This window comes from Ammospiza caudacuta, chromosome 10, assembly GCF_027887145.1.
Source record: "Ammospiza caudacuta isolate bAmmCau1 chromosome 10, bAmmCau1.pri, whole genome shotgun sequence".
Classification (NCBI taxonomy): Eukaryota; Metazoa; Chordata; class Aves; order Passeriformes; family Passerellidae; genus Ammospiza; species Ammospiza caudacuta.
In genome coordinates, this window is record NC_080602.1 from 25,021,331 (window position 1) to 25,036,251 (window position 14,921).

General features: G+C 44.2%; 1 protein-coding gene across 1 annotated transcript in view; it reads right to left on the bottom strand.

Annotated features, from left to right (window-relative positions):
* Nucleotides 1–494: 494 nt before the first annotated feature.
* The window catches only part of ADAMTS17 (ADAM metallopeptidase with thrombospondin type 1 motif 17), a 151,548-nt gene continuing 137,121 nt past the window's right edge, over nt 495–14,921 (bottom strand). The window contains exons 23-24 of the mRNA XM_058811469.1: nt 2,763–2,940; nt 495–646 (exon numbers count right to left, since the gene is read on the bottom strand). Of these exons, the coding sequence (XP_058667452.1) occupies nt 495–646; nt 2,763–2,940 (330 nt within the window). The remainder of the gene's footprint in view (nt 647–2,762; nt 2,941–14,921) is intronic.

Consider the following 14,921-nt stretch of genomic DNA (forward strand, 5'->3'; position numbering starts at 1 on the left):
ATGCATGTCCCTCCAAGCCCACTCTGCAGTGGGATAACTGCTGGGAATTGAAAACAACAGATAAAAGCCAAGATTAAAAGATTAAGTAATGTCTCTACCTTTGCTGAATTATTTTGCCAGAGGCCTCCCTCCATGGAGGTACCCATAACCTTATCCAATGTAATCACTTTGCAACTCTTGTCCTTTTCTTTAATGGTAGCAAGCCATCCAGTGGCTGGTGATTTAATATATTAAAAAAGCATTAAAGAAAAATGTGAGGATGTCAAAATATTCAGAAATTATTGGCTCCTTGAGATGACCCTTTCTGTGTGTTTTTTTAAGGTGGATGAGCAGATGACTTTGGTATCCAGTCTGTAGGATTAGTTTCAAGTCTCATTAGGTGTGCTTTGGGATCCACCACGCTGTAGCAACTCATGAAGTTCCAGTACTCAGACCTACTAGTCTGTGATTTCCATACAAACAGCTGGAAGACTCTAAGGAGAGGCACAGCTTCATTAACTCTTCTGCTGCATCTTGTTTGCATAAAAGTCTCTGCAGGTCTGGCAGCAGCGCTGGTACCACCGCATGTCCTGGCACAGGTTCTTCTCCCGGATCACCCTGCAGTACACTGTCCACTGGTCCCCCGTGCACTTGTAGGTGAGGGCAGCTTGGGAGGAGACAAGAAAGGAGAAACTGCCAGGTTAGCCAGGGAACAGCACTGCAGGTGTGACCAAAGCCCTGCAGCCGAGGGGAGGGAGGGCCACGCTCGCTGCCGGCGCTGGAGAGCAGGTGAGGTTCTCTCTGCCAAAATCTCAGGCTCTGGAAGTGCTTCCTTCCTTCCCTGGACATGAACGGGGAGTGAAAACCTCCTCCTGTTGCCCCTGTTTTGTCTCAGAGGCAAACAGGCCTGGATGAACAAAACACCCAAAGATGCAGCCCAGATTTAAGGCCCTGAACTCCACACGGCACACAAGGGGATGGAGATGAATAAATCACACACCTGGCAAGAACACCTGAGACAGAGCTTATGAACCTGAGATGGGAGAATTCACATAAGAGAAACTGAGCCACAAACAAGGCCAGGACTAATGTTTCAGAGGTTCCAAGGTCCCTCATAGGTTGTGAAGGAAGACAGGAAAGAAGTGACAGGATAAATCCCTCTGAATGTGTCATCAATGAGAGACAGTGGACATGGACATAAAAGCCAGGTGAGGTGAACTCCACACTGAGATATTTTTGGAAATGTTATCCAAGACAAAAAACCATTCTGAAGTAGGGGCAAGGCAGCATGGGGTCTGTAGACTACTGGGATCTTTTTCTGACTTTTTTTTTTTTGTTTGCTTCCATTGCAGAAAAGAGAAAATTCTGTTTAAAGATAATCCAATTAGAATTGTTTATAAGCAAAAAGAGCAAAACACTCAATGATATGTCTTTCCACTAATATCAAATATCATTGTTTCTGGCTCTGGTGATTCCAAGCCTGGTTTAGAAACAAAAGCATCCCAAATTGCTTGCAGATTATTTTCAGCAGGGACTTGAGCCTGCTCAGTCTTCTAAACACATGAGCATTTTATTGCTTTGTCCTAAAACGTGAATTAGGATGGAATTCTTATCTCATCAGTGTATCAAGGGCTTACTTCTCAAATGAAATGTTTTCCTTCCACTATGCTCTTAGTGCTAAAATATCTGGGAAGTATTCTCATACCAAGAGAGGACAGAAACCCCTCAGCATGAGTGCATTTGCAAGAATGAAACTCCCTATTTTCTCTTAAAACATCTGTTAAATTTTTGGGGAACAAATTTCAGTTCAGAAGCTTGAAGTCCAGTCCTAGTTAAAGTGTTATTTAATACTGGACAGCATTATTAGAAAATGGTTCTTTTTTATTTAGCAGCTCTGTGTTTTCATGTGTGTTGGAGGTTTCTTAGCCTGTAAGATCAGCTCAGATGTGAGAGAGGAGGCTGCTCTTTCTGGTAACCTCTTCTTGTTTACAACTCTTCTACCAAAAGGGGACAGGAGGCACCCATGAGGCTGGGTCAGTGTAGCTGATGCCTCAATTTAGCTTCATCTTACTGGTGATGATGTGTGAAATGTAAAGAAACCAACTTGGTTCTTGGAGCTGCAGGGGGACACACATGGCTGAAGTTCAGAAAAATATATATTTAGTATATTTATATTTTTGTCCCCTTATAAACCAATGTGGAAAATCATGAGATCCCCACAAATATGTATTAACAGAGGCATTCTTAATTAGTGGCATGTCTTAGGTGTTTCAAGAGACAGATGGTTATCACCAAATTTCCATCCCAGCCAGGGACACAAGGAACGCAGGGAGGGTGAGGAGGAGGACAGTGACAGAAAAGCACAGGGTCAGGAAGAGGCTGGATGCTCTCTTGCCCCTCTGGGCAAATGAATCCATCAAACCACCTGTCAGGGTTTTGTATTTTCTTGGGGCACCATGAATAAATGATCCTACTTCACACTCCCTGCAGCACAGGCAGCGTGTGGAAGGGTTTGTGATGGAGAACAATGCACCTGCCAGCTCCCTCACCTGTGATCAATCAATCAATCCAATCAATCAGCCACCATTTGTGCGCTCCTGCTGCTCTCAGCTCCATCTTCTGCCATGCCAAGCACTCCATCCAGGCACAGCCTGAGGCAGGGCTCAGACAGGACCTACCCACATTTAGGCTGCAGTCTGGCTGACCCTCTCCCAATTTCTGGCCCTGGACAATCACTGCAGCCCCTGGGCAGCCGGCACCTTCCCCCCAGGGCCCTGACTCACCGAGCCTGGGCGAGGTGATGGTGTTGACGTTGATCCTGTCGTTGCAGACCTCCTGGTGGCACTGCCTGTAGGCTGCGGGCTTGGCCAGCGCGGGGCACTCGCTGCCGTGGCGCCCGGTCACCTTGTGCATGCACTGCACCACCCGCGACTGCAGCCCCTTGCCGCACGTGGAGGAGCACTGCAGGAGAGAGCACACTGAGCTCACACGGCACAGCACAGCAAAGTCACTGCTCCTGTGCTGCCGAGGGCTCACAGCTGGGGCACCGTGGCAGCCAGGGACACTCTGTGTGGCTGCTGCGCTGTCTGTGATGGTTCTGCACCTTCTGTGAGCAGAGGAGCTCTCCTGGCACAGGGAAGGAACCTGTTGTCTTTCTACCTACTCTGACTGTTCTCTGTGGATGCCCATGGGGCTCAAGTAGACAAAAATGCAATTCCTCCCACCAGTCATGAAGAGGCAAAGCTGAAAAATGTTTAATGCTGAATTATGGACCAGCAGCTTCCACCTCCCTCTCTGTGAGGGACCCGGTGGTTCTTGGTTTAAAAGCCTTCTCCAGGACTTGGATGGTCTAACAAGGCTTCTTCCACAGGCAGGCACTGACATCAGATAAACCCCAGGATTCCAGCAGAGGCTGGCAGCTCCTGTGTGCCCAGAGCCCTGAGAAGCTCTGTTCTGGAGACAACACATCAGGTATTCCAGTTTCACTCCCATCTATCCCTGCTAACTGTCTGGCCCTTGCCTGTCCTCCTGGGAGCAATTGCAAATTGTACTCATGAGTTTTGGCTGCTATTAGCCAGGGGGCCCAGCCTGTTCATGTGCTCTCTTTGTTGTCATACAGTCAGAGTCCCTCCCTCTCCCTCCCTCTTCCTCTGGCCCAGTCACTTGTGATTTACAATGTCCTACTTGCACGCTGTTCAATTTTAATAAAGCAAACACAGTGAGCACAGGGAGGTGCAGCAGCTGGAGTCAATAAAATAACCTTGTATTTAACATAAAGAAACAATGGCTTGCAAGACTTGGGTAAGATTCCTGTTTCTGCTAAAGCCACACACAAGCAAACGATGGGGGAGAGGAGGAGGTGAGGGAAAGCCCAGGAGGTATCACAGAATGATGTTAAAAAAGGTCATGTTTTCTGTCCTCTGCTGTTCCTCACCAAAGTCAGGGCATTGGAGCTTTCTCCCTGAAAACCACCATCACCTCAGAGAGGCAATTCTCAAAAGAGAGATGCCAAACACTGGAGAGGTTCAGGAGTTGGGCATCACTGAGGTTGGACTGAAGTTCAGGCACAAATCCTGTGTGTGCAGTGTGGATGCTTGTGAGACCAAGGGCAGAACGTGTGGATGCACACAGGGCTCCACTTCCACAACCAAGGGGGGTGAGTACAGCAAAGCTGTGGTCATTTTGGTCTGGAAGTACCACAAGAAACCCTTGCTGTCTGGGTTTTTTCCTTTACAATCTTCTTATTTCAATTTAGGTTCAGCACACCATTTTATGACAGATATTTTTACACTTAGATTTTTCAGGTGTTGAATTTGCATTAAAAAATGACCACTATCAAATACTACCTCAGCAATGGTTATAGCATTTAGGATTATGCTGAATGAACCCTTCTCCTGCCCTACAGTGAGCTATTCCAAAAATCAGGAATTAAAGTCTCTGATGTAAATCCCCTTCACAATCTGAATTTATGCAGTGAGGTCTGGACATTACATTAGTTTTGTGTGTCCCTCAGCTCTTTCCCAGCACTGAGTGCCCTCAGTGACTTCCACCAGCCTGGAAGCCAGTCAGGCTGGATTTAAAGTGAACTATTTTCATCCTGATAAATGCAACTATTAGGGCCTTCCACTTCAGCAGTCAAATGGAACCTTTAATCCTCAGGATTCAGTGGCACTTTTAGTCTTCACAGTGGTTTACTAATCTTAATCCTCCCCAAACTCCTTGCTTTGGGAGGGGAATTGTACATCCATTTTGCAAACAGAATTGCTGTTATCACACAGGCATTAAATAACTCAGGCCATGGGCTTCCTTCACATGATTGCAACAGTGAGCCTGAAACCTCTCTGGCTTTTAAGCACTCCCTGTGCTCTTAACAGGGGGAACACAGGGAGAAAGAAGGGAAAAGAGGACAAAACCAGCATTTTTTTATAAGGTGAATGAGCTTTTCAGATACCAACACACAAACACTCACCCACCTTTATCTGTGTTCCTGTCTCTGCATTTGTTAAGCAGCAAGGAGGGCAAGCAGTGAAACTTTTTTCCACAGACACTGCCAGCTCCAATCCTCAGACAAATAACAGCAGAGCTTTTGCCTGAAGCAGTTTTATTCCTTCTCCTGGGAGACTGGGATCATCACCTATGCTATGCAATTAGTTTTTCACAGCCAGGAAGACAGATTTTAACATCTTTCTTGAACTCTTTAGGGCTTGGCAGCTAAAGGAAGGTTGGACATCTGGCTTATTTTAAGACGAAATTTTCAGCTCGGTACTTGGATAGTTTCTTTCCTAGGAATTTCAATAGGAAATAGGAATAGATACAAAATACATACAAAGGGGGAATTGTTACTCATGCTGCACTATTGGAAGAGGACATCATTAAAAGAGGCATAAAAATCAAACTCCAACTGCACAGCAAATTCTCATAAATACCTTCTTTCCTTCTCTGGACAGCTAAATGCGCTGCTATGGACTCTCCATTCCCAAATGTTTGTGGAGCAAGGAACCAAATCCACAGAACAATTTTCAGGGCTGGATCCAGCAGAGAAGACCCCCCAGCAATGTCCCTCCTCTGGGAAGCTGGGGCTGGGACAAGGGGTTGAGCAGAGATGCTGGTGCCAAAGGAAGAAGTGGATTTTCCCTTCCACCAGGCCCTGCCAGTGGTGCCACCATCACCAAAACGCACGTGCAAAATGCACAGAATTTAACCATAATGCCCTAAACTGACAACACAAGCACAGTAAACTGGAAATCCACCCCATGCAAAGATCAAAGGGTTGCTCAGCACTGTAAAATTGAAGTGGTTAATGAACAGCTACAAAAAGTGAAACTAATGAGAGCCCCTGTAACTCCCAGTTCAAACACTGCTTAGGAAGGCAAAGCAAGACAAAAATGCCTGCATTCACATTCCTTGGCAGTAACATGCAAGCCAGTGGGGATATCCAGAAGGAAATAAACTCACAAATTGTCAAGGCAGCAGCTGCATTCAACAGCTTAAAGAAGATTTACTCATTGAAAAACTCTAACCTTAGGAGCAAGCTATGATTTTTCAACTGGAATGCTATTTCCACCTTAGGATACTGATATGAAAGCTTGAAATCTAGCAAAGGTGCTGACAGATGTCTAATTGCTTTGAAAGCAAATGCCTCAGGAGAATATTAGGTATTAAAATAAAATGAATTTACAGAAAGTGCTGAGATCTGTCAGGGCCTTCATCAACATCTGGTCTACAAAAGATGGCAGAGAAAGAGAGAGGAACGAGAATGACTTAAGCCAGGGCAGGGCTGCTGTGGGGCAGCACAACAGACAGTCCAAAGAATCCCTTTGTTGAGGCTTAATGGGGACACAAAAGGTACAGATTTACCAGCACAGACACAGGTTCAGGACTGAATGGGATAATGGATTATTGCTGAGGGCTCCTGGGATGCTGGGATACATTTCAGACCAGCACACCTTCAGAAATGTCACTTTTCTAACCTCCAAGGGATAGACGTAAAAATATTTTTTTAAGAAACTTTTCCCAGCAGAAGCAGGAGGTCACAGCATCCCTCCAGCCAATCCTGAGCACACTGCAGCACAGAGAGGGCTGATCTGTCAGAAGGAGATCCAGTTCTAGATGACTGTCACAAGTCAGCTGCAGGCAAGATGGGGTGTTCTCTTTATTCATCAGTCTGCAGGCATCTGATGTTTAGAGATACTGGTTTGCCCCCAGTTTGCTGGAAGTTGCTGGAGCCAAGGATAACACCATGGCTAAAGCTCCAATATTGAGAGATAGAGTCATGCTTTACTGACTTCAGAGTTCAAGCATTCAAGGCGTTAGGGTAGAGTGTTTTTCCCCTCGGGGGTCTTATTCCTTGCCTCTATGAAAGTCAGAAAGAAAGCAAGAGAAGTTCCTATTAAAAACATTCTAACACAGCATCTGAGATGAATGACAAAGGTCCTGTAATTGCTCCCTTCCCGGGACCTTAATAGCACACACATGTGTGCTCTGAGAGCCAGTGCTCCACACACCTTCACATCAGGCTTTTTATGAGGATCACTCCTTTAAACCCCACAGCTCTAGCTGAAAAGCAGCATGCAATATGCTTTCATAAACACCAGGTCAACTTTCACCATGGCATCATGCTAAAGAAAGAAATATCTGTCTTTTCACTGATAAGATCTAATTAGCCCAAAGCAAACTGTAAGCTGTTTTTCAAGCTTCCTTGTTCTTTTCTTTTTTTTTTTTTTTTTTTTTTTTTTTTTCCTTCTTTTTGAACCCCAGATCTGTAAAAGAACATATCTGGTCTTGCTTACAACAATCTTTCATTTGGAAACTTTTGTGAAATGACTGATTTGTTTAATTTAGCCAAGAAGAAAAAAATGCATACCCTTCTGACTCAGTATGGGAAGAAACAATAAATTATGGCAGCAAATGCTCGTGGCTGATGTGACAGTATCTTAGCAGGAAAAGAGAAGCAATTTTTGCAAACTGCCTACAGCTGTACTTTCAAACTGCACGACCCCAAGGAACAAGACCTGACCAGCACATCCAGCATGTCTCACTGCATAATTAAGCTTGGCTTTGCTATTCTGAAAAGCTCCATTGTGTACAGAGAGTTCAGAGATTAAAGGCTGAACACATGAATATTCTGGGTAGTGACAGTGCCCCTAAAGTACTTGTGCAGTGGAGCCCAGGTGGGTGCTGATGAGAAAATGCCATTTAATCCAATATTCCAATCAGACAGAATTTACTTCTCACAAGGTTTCAAACTGGATTTGAAGAACAGGCTCAAGCAGAGCTGTGAGGTGACACAGGGCTGCCCACTGGGCCCATATTCTAGCAGGTCACCTACTGCACTTGTGCCATGGCTGGACCTGTGGCAGAAAGTGGAAATACTCCAGAGCTTATTCCAGCAGGACAAATGCAAGGACCTGCTGGTGAAAAACACCTAATGCAAAAGGCATAATCAAGGTAATTTTAAATAGCCCCAGTAGTAATGGACATCCATGGGATCACAGAACTTGGGCCAGGCTGGAGAATCCCTGTTCCTACAGCACGGTGAGCTGCTTGCCATGAGCCAGGCTCTCAGGGCTCACATGAGCTCTATCCCCACCCCAGGTGTTATCCTGAGAGGACATCCTGGGAACTGAAGCCCCACTGAATGCATTATTAGTTACTATTAGTTATTCATCAGTTAATGATCAATGCTCCCCCAGTGCAATCTATTAAGGAAAGTAATTAAACTAAGGACTCCTTGGGTTTTTTTAATTTCAGCAAGAGGCTGTTCATCTCTCATTCAGTCCCGCCTGAGCATTTTCTGGACATGGAGCTACCCAGCTCTGACATGTGTGACACCAGCTAACACTGTTTCATCTCTTTGCAGTCAGTCACACTGGTGCTCATTGCTCCTTAAAGGTGTTCTGGGAGATTGTCCCCTTAATGCCTTGGCAGTCATTGTAAATCTCAAAAGGGTATGGAAAGGACTGGGAAATTACAGCAGTCCCTGCCAGCAGTACAGACTGTGTGCTGTAGGTATTCAAGGGGAAAATCCTCCTCAGACTGGTATTACAGAATTTAAATGGTGAATTACTACTCATATTTTCAAAAACATGATCCTAGACACTGTAACATCTCAGACAAACTCAGAGAAAATTAATGTCAATACTTGAACAGGCATGTCTTTCACCCTTTCTCCTTTTTCACTTTAAAAAACAAGAGTAAAAAAAATCACAATGGAATTTCATTTCCAATCCACTGGTCTTGGTGGAAGGCTTTAACTCTCCATCAAAAAAATGCACTTAATGGACCAGGCTTTTAAATAAAATATCAAAGAAGAGAAGTTACTCTTCCAGTTAATAGGATCACTGGAGGCTGTGTTGGAATATGAGACAAAAACACCAAGGCAGAGCGTGCTCCACTTCAAACAAAACATTGATCTTTTTCAGTGTTCAGATCAATCTGATCTTCTTGCAGCTCATTCTCCTTTACTACAGAACCTTCACAATAATTTGTACCAGGGATGTTCCCAGAAACTCCAGTGGAGATGAGCTGTGCAATTTGTTGTGCAAACAAGGAGCAGCTTGGAAGGCACAAACAGGACCTGGTTCCTGGAGCCTGCAGTGCCCAGGGGAAGGACATGGCCAGCTCTGCAGTCAGCATCTCTTCCTTTTCCATGTCCAGTTCTCAACTAGAGCTGCATCCACTGGGGCTGGCTCTTAGCCCAAGCCCAGGCACAGGCTCAACCTTGTTTTAGTGCCATGATGCAACATTTCCACCTCTGCCCAGAGCTGAAGACATTCCACAGACATGGGGACAGACAATCACAGAGCAGAAGGGTGGCATTCTTACTGAAGCCCTGCTCAAACCCAAGACTGTTCCTTGCTGGTAAAACCAATTTTGGGCCATTTGATCTCATCTCCTGTAGGGAGGGGTGCTTTGAGATCTAGCTGTTGGCAAGAAAGGCTCTGGTTTGCACATCAGTGATCGTGTGCCAGAGCCACAAACCACAGGGAACCACAACTCAGAGCAGTCCATGGGACAGGACTTAGCTCTAGGACAGATGCTCTGGCTCCTGGCCATTTCCAGGACCACAGAAGCAGGGAATGTGACTACTAAAGCTTGTTGGATCCTCTGCTGTCCCACCCAGCTCCATCAGCTTCTGGAGAACAACTGATGTGCATCAGTGAGGCCTGTGGACAACCTTCCAGTGCTGCTGAAGGACGTGAGCAGCCATAAATCACAAAGTTGTTCAGTGGCAGGGATGGGTCTGTCAGCTCTGACGTGCCACTGCAGTTTTAAGCTACCATCCCTCCTGCAGAGTTTTCTCTCAATCCAACAAGAAAAGTTATTTTCTCCAAGGTAGAAGAAGATTAACTTAGTTCTGACCTTTATGAAGAATGACCAAGTTGTCCATAGCTTATCATAAACCGATGTCAGGTCAAGCCATGAATTTGTAATGAATGTTAGAACAAAGGACAGTTTTGCTTCTATATTTATAACAGCTTTGAATACACCTCTCAAACCACAGCTGTCATTGATTTACTCTTCTTATTATGTAATATGAATTAATCATTAAAAGTGAGGCACATAGAGGATTTTGTTGACGTTCCCAATAATTTGGAGCTTGGAAAATATGCCTTCCTGGCACTGGGAGATTGTATTTTTGGAAAAAAAAACCCAAAACCCAACATGTTTTATGGTGCACTGCAAGGCTGGAGGTTTATCTCTCAGAGAATAAGACCTCTTGTAATCCTGCCAAAACAATTAATTTGCAATTACAAATCCTTGTTACCACCCACTGTGATGAATGACTGCTGATCTTCAGTGTGAAGCACCTCAATGTCTGGCACAAAGCCAGTATTTTTCTTCCAGGAAATTAGATTCTTTTTTTCTCTCCCTACTGTTAATGTCCTCCTGGGATGAGAACCCATGTCCAGCATTTCACAGGCTCAGCAAGTTCTGTGAAGGAATTGGCAACTCTTGATGCCCAGGGAGGGCAGGTGGCTCTGGGTGATTTTTCAGATGTGCTTTATCACTATTGACACTATTTGGCAACAAGAATGTTGTTTAACATTACACTTTGCCAAGCTGATCCTTACTGGGGCTTTCCATTTCTGGAGTGTTCAATCTCTCTGAATCCAGTGGAAGTTGTGCCAGGTGGTTATACAAGATGTGAAGTGGTAGAAATGGATTTTTCCTCTACTTTCTCTGCTAGTTGAAGCTCAGCTTGATGTGCCATAAATTTGCTTTCTCCTAAGAGCACAAATCTGTGATGGTTCCTACCCAAGACCCAAAGATTGTGCACAGCCCACCAGGTCAGATCCTGCTCTGCTGGGCAGTGGCAAAAACCTGCATAAACTCAAGTGCCTGAATTAATCTGGGTTTACCCTCAGGTAAGAGAGACTGATATGTGACCCAATGTGCTGAGTGAGATCCTTGGCCTGTGGCCAGTGGGTTGTAGGGAAGAATGAAAGACAGTTACCCTGGATTTACACTGGGTTATCTGAGATTAATACAGGCCTTAGTATTTACAGAGCACCTACTGTAACTGCAAAGAAAAAAATATGGCAAAGCCAACATGCTACAAGGCCTCTATGTGTCTTTCTTCTTCTAAAAATCTTTTCATTGGGCTAGGTAATATAATAGGTTAATGAGCTAAATTGTTGCCTGAGGGACAGAAGTTTTATATTTAAACTTCCACCCACAGAGCTGAAAATGCCCCTTGTGAAAGTCAGAGCTAATGATGGAGCTTGTGTGTCTGGCTTGTAATTCCACCTTTCTTGATACAACACCAGAGAAATGAAGAATAGTCAAAAAAATGAAACTGGGAGCCCTGAACCATTCTGTGCTATTGGCTCCAAATACAGAACTTCAGTCAGGACAGAATTTGAGACACGTGAAATAAGAAATAATTAAGTAAAACTGGAAATAAAAATCCATAAAAATTCTGTGGAGAATTGCTCCTGCTATATAACCTTGCCTCCTCAATTTTATCTTAGAAGAGTTCAAAGGACAACTGAAGGAAAGGAACTCAAAAAATGTAGCCTTGGACTGTACAGAACTAAAGAATTACTAAGGTTGGGAAAGACCTCCAAGGTCAAGTCCAACCTTTCACCAAACACCACCTTGCCCACTAAACCCTAGCATTGAGTGCCACATCTGCTTGGGTTTTGAGCACTTCCAGGGATGGTGACTCCACCACTTCCCTGGAGAGCCTGTTCCAATGCTTAACCACTCTTTCAGTGATGAACATTTTCTTAACATCCAACTTGAACCTCCCTTGTGCTATCCCTGGTTGTCTGGGAGAAGAGCCTGACCCTCACCTCAACACAGCCTGCTCTGAGGTGGTTGTGGAGAGCACTAAGTTCTCCCCTGGGCCATCTTTTCCTGCCACATCACTGCTGGAGCAGAAGGGGAGAGAGCTGAGGATGAGAGCCTTGGGTGGCTAAAAAGCAGCCCCTGGTGCTGCTCAGCTCCAAGCACAAGTTCTGTGTCACCACCACAACTCACCAACACCTCCAGCTCCCTGCATCATCTGGGACACGTTTCCAGTGACTCCATTGCCAGGCCCATGTCCTGCAGAGCCCCTTCCAGCACAGCCTGGGGCAGGGAATGGTGTGGAGCTGGGCTGTGTGTCCTGCTCAGCTCCCCAGAGAGACACACACATAAAGACACGCTCTGTTCTTGCAGGAATGTAATCCTCGATGTAAAGTTTGTCAGCAAAAATATAATTCACCATGAAAGAATGGGCTACTGTCTTGCTAAAGCATCAAGAGGCACATTTTCAGCAGTCTGGGAGTCTGAGCAAGTGTTGGGAAACTGAGCAACCTGTGTTTGTTCCTCTGACCAGCACAACTACAACAAAAATGTAAAAACGCTTCCAGTGCTAGAACATTTAACAGCTCAGATTTCAAACAAGGAGGAACTATTTCAAAGCAGAACGAGTGTATGAGATGTTTGTTTCTTTAACTGAATGCAAACTGGATGTGGAATTTCCTCTTGGAAGAAATGACTGAATGGGAGATGGCTTGGACTCCTTTTTCTATATTGCATCATGTACAAAAAAGGATGATATAACGAATTGCAATTCTGAAGAATCCAGGCAAAAATAGAATAATTATTTCAGTTTAACACCTTCAGTGGGTCTTGCATTGTGCAAATCATATTTCTATTAGGTTTGAAGACTCTGGGGCCAGAAGTATTGTATCACTCATGCTGAGTTAAATGCTAAAAATAATGCTTATATCCCTTTAAGGTAATGGGTTTAAAAGAGAAGTGGCAGCAGTGTAGAGAAGCTGCAAGTTTAGTAGCAGTGGTAACTCTCTGTCTTCAGAATTCCAGTGCAGTTTGTATCTCAAGCACTGGGCTAACAAAGGCAAACTCAGAGCCATTTTAAATAACTTTACAAACTTGGCCTGATGTGTTTGCAAAGTGAACGAGATATATCAGTTTCTTGTGTAACACTTGAAACATGCTGCAAATATATTAAGAATATACAAACATGACAATTAGCTCCAAATGCTTTCCAAAAGCTACAGGACACAGCAAGGACCAGCTGCAAATAAACCTGACAGAAAATGGGATAAAATCCCTCTTCTTTCAGCCATGGATAATGGCTGCAGAGCTGTTGCTAAGGCAGTAGATGAGGTTTGGCTGGTGGGTGCAGGTCTCAGATCAGCATGGCCTCATCTCCAGTCCTCACCTCTTCTACAAGAGAGCTGAGGACTTAAAATCACTTAAAAGGACTTAAAAATTTGTCTGGGGTAGGTGTGGAGGTTTTACTGCTGCTGGGAGCTCCTGGGGGAGCTGATCCATCTCCTCATGCACAGTCTGTGTGTTCTACAAATACTGCCACTACTAACACAAAACTAACACTGTCATACCACCCAAACAGCCTGCTCTATTTACAAGTTGTATCTGGACTTGACTTTTTAAATGAGGTTTTTCCTCTCTCTTACATGACTTCCCAGCATCTTCAAAGAGGATCTTGGTTTGGGAAATTAAGGATCAGTGGCCAAGTCACCAGGCAAGCTGTTTGCACACAAAGCATCAAGGCCCATTATTTTAATCTCTGATAATTACCACTGTTAGTTAAATCGTGCTTCCCTGATGGTTCTCAACAATAAGCAACAAATGCACAACACATTAATTGCACAAAGTTGTTGCTTGTTCTGAGATCAATTTGTATTAACAGAAAAAGTTTCCATCTTAGTCAGCAAAGCACTCTCACAGTGACTTTTACAGGGCTGGGAACAAATGCTTTACAGTGGAATTTTGCCCTGGAAGGATGCATTTTAAAGAGTTCACTATAAGCTAATGGCTACAGACTTTGTGTTTCTCCTTAAAGGAGGAACTGTTTTAAGCCAGAGTTGTTGATAGCTGTAAAGGCACCCCTCCTAAGTCCAAGCCCTGTATTAAAGCTTCTGGATTCTCATGATGAAAATCCTTCACTCAGGATTTGTGAAGAATTTAATTCCATCTTAAACATTTCAGCTATCTGGGTTTCTGGAACAATACATTTTCTTCTAAGAATTTTACCTACCCTTTTCTGTAATCTCTACCCCTCTACTCAGAGAATAAGAATCTAATTGAGTGACCTAAGTGTCCGGTCAGAATTAACCAATATGTCTAGAATTTTAAATGCTCATTACAAACCAAATCTAAGTCCAAGAACATCCTGCTGCACTCACACAGGGTGAAATTCCTGGGAAGCAGAGCACTGGCACAAGCTCCCTGCAGACAGAAGCAGCCACATATGCAGCACACAAGCTTTTGTGCCCTCCTGCACAGGGATGATCCTGATCCTGAGTTAAGAATCACAAACAACAAGTGATTTTGCACTGATCCTGCCCTGCTCACATGCAGACATTAAACCCATCAAACAACTGTTTACTGTGACCCATGTAAGGCTGCAGCCCTCCCAACAGTGAGCCAACATCTTTATCAGATTGGAACTGTTCACACAACACTGAACTTTCAATCCACGTAATCGGTGAATACACAATTATTTCATATTCCTCCCTATCTAGAGAACCCAGGTCCATTTGCATGCCAAAATGTTTTAGTGTTCCACAAATAAATAAATAAATAAATAAATAATGTTATTTCACCTGTTAACACATGGGGACTGTTTGTTTTGGCCAGCTTGCATGGACTCTGAGTGCCAGGTTATGAATAAAATAATGTTCAATACTGTAAACATCTTGTGACATAAATTCCTGGCTCAGCATAAATACAGACACTCTGTATGTGGCAGGTTCTTCCTGCATTCTCCAGCACTGACACCACTAAATTCATGTATCTATGACAGAGTATATACATAGCTGTAATTCCTAAAAAAAAAAGCAATCACAGATAAGCCAATTTGCCCATCCTGGGCCTCTGCTTCATTGGATTTTGCTTGCTGGAGTTTGGGTTTTTGGAAAGCAAAGTGAACTACTGTATCCCAGTGGTTTCTGCACATGCCG